This window comes from Austrofundulus limnaeus, unplaced genomic scaffold (genome assembly GCF_001266775.1).
Source record: "Austrofundulus limnaeus strain Quisiro unplaced genomic scaffold, Austrofundulus_limnaeus-1.0 Scaffold399, whole genome shotgun sequence".
Taxonomy (NCBI): domain Eukaryota; kingdom Metazoa; phylum Chordata; class Actinopteri; order Cyprinodontiformes; family Rivulidae; genus Austrofundulus; species Austrofundulus limnaeus.
Window position 1 is genome coordinate 57,287 of NW_013952801.1, and position 1,655 is coordinate 58,941.

The following is a 1,655-nucleotide window of genomic DNA, read 5'->3' on the forward strand; positions in this document are numbered from 1 at the left end:
CCACGTCATCATTTACCCAGAATGCTTTGCGTGTAAATAAAATGGCTCCGTCCATGTAATACAGTATATTTTTAAATTTTCAGTTTAAAAATTATAAAAACTAAACATCCTACAGTATTTTTACAGTCTTTATTTTACAGTTAAAGTATATGTTTATGACATAAAGTCTAATGTTACAACTAATCGGGGATCCCTTTAAAAAGACATCTGAAATGAATTACAAAAATAGAAACAGAATTTTTTATGGTTTGTTTTGATGAACACAGGTAAATTTTCCAGTGTCAGGATCTACAAAAACACATACCAAAACCACGAAGGTCAGTGTTGCTGGAGTTAAGTAAAGCAAGGCCAAATATCACCTGGAAAATACAAGTGGACAATTAATCATTTGAGATGAAAACATCTGCCTCCTGTCAAATCATCTTTCAGGGTTTGCACACTTCTCCCCCAGTAAAATACAAACTGGGAAGGTTGTAAAGGACAACATAGTCTCTCCAGCGTGTCCTGGGTCTTCCTCAGGGTCTCCTCCCAGTTGGACATGCCTAAAGCACCTCTTTAGGGAGGCATCCTAACCAGATACCCAAACCACCTCAACTGGCTCCTCTCGATGTGGAGGAGCAGCGGCCCTGCTCAGAGACTCTTCTGAATGACTGAACTTCTCACCCTCTCTCATCTCTAAGGGAGAGTCCAGCTACCCTGCATGTCAGTGTTGCCAGATGGGAAATGCTGAATTATCCTATCAGCAGCTCAAATTGAGGAAAATTATCGTACACACCCAAATTACATTCTAGAGAGGCTCAAATTTACAAATACGTCCTGCCACAGCTCACAAGTGCTCTGTGTTCAACAAACTGCACGTTCTTGTGTTTATAATAAAGTTAAAAAGCACTGTATCTGACTGTTGGGTGTCTTTTTTAACAAAAGCTTTATTGTAAACAACAACAAAACAGGAAGTCTGAGGAAATGCTGCATATAAAAAGTTTTAGATAAAATGACACACAAACAAATACAAAATCTGTCAGCACTCAGTATGTGTTATGACTCAGTTATAACCACATCAACTGAAAACTGACAGATATTTTTATATTGCTAAGGTCAATTAGCTTTGGTGTCCATCTTGAATTGGGTTCATTTTAAAAGTTAACCAGTTGTATGTGTTCTGATGATTATTGTGCATTTCATCCACTGTCTCATGAGCTTTTGTGCAAACATAGAAAGCACACACAAAATTGGCTTACCTCTTGGACCTTACTGAGTTTAAGAACTTTACTCAGTTGAGTAAAAAGATGAGTAGATGGCTTCAAACTCTGAAAGAAACACCAGCAAAGTATTTTATAGAAACTGAACTTTTTTTATTCACACAGTATTTAGTTCTTTTGCAATTTCATATATTTTTAAAGGCTATATTTATTTCATGAACAATCAAACTGGTTAGCCAGAACCATCTCAGAGCCAATCATGAGTCTATATCCAAGGCCTTACTGGGCTCCTCCCACTTCTGAGCTTTTGTCTCAGCAAGGCAGGGCACATCTACAGGTGCTGGTCATAAAATTAGAATATCATGAAAAAGTAGATTTATTTCAGTAATTCCATTTAAAAAGTGAAACTTGTATATTATATTCATACATTACATACAAACTCATATATTTCAAATG

The 1,655-nt window shown here is 36.6% G+C and overlaps 1 protein-coding gene across 1 annotated transcript in view; it reads right to left on the reverse strand.

Annotated features, from left to right (window-relative positions):
• cnot1 (CCR4-NOT transcription complex, subunit 1) overlaps positions 1-1,655 on the reverse strand; it is a gene marked incomplete at its 5' end in the record, with an annotated part of 51,391 nt that overhangs the window by 35,349 nt on the left and 14,387 nt on the right. Inside the window, 2 exon segments of the mRNA XM_014023956.1 lie at positions 305-359; positions 1,239-1,307. Of these exon segments, the coding sequence (XP_013879410.1) occupies positions 305-359; positions 1,239-1,307 (124 nt within the window).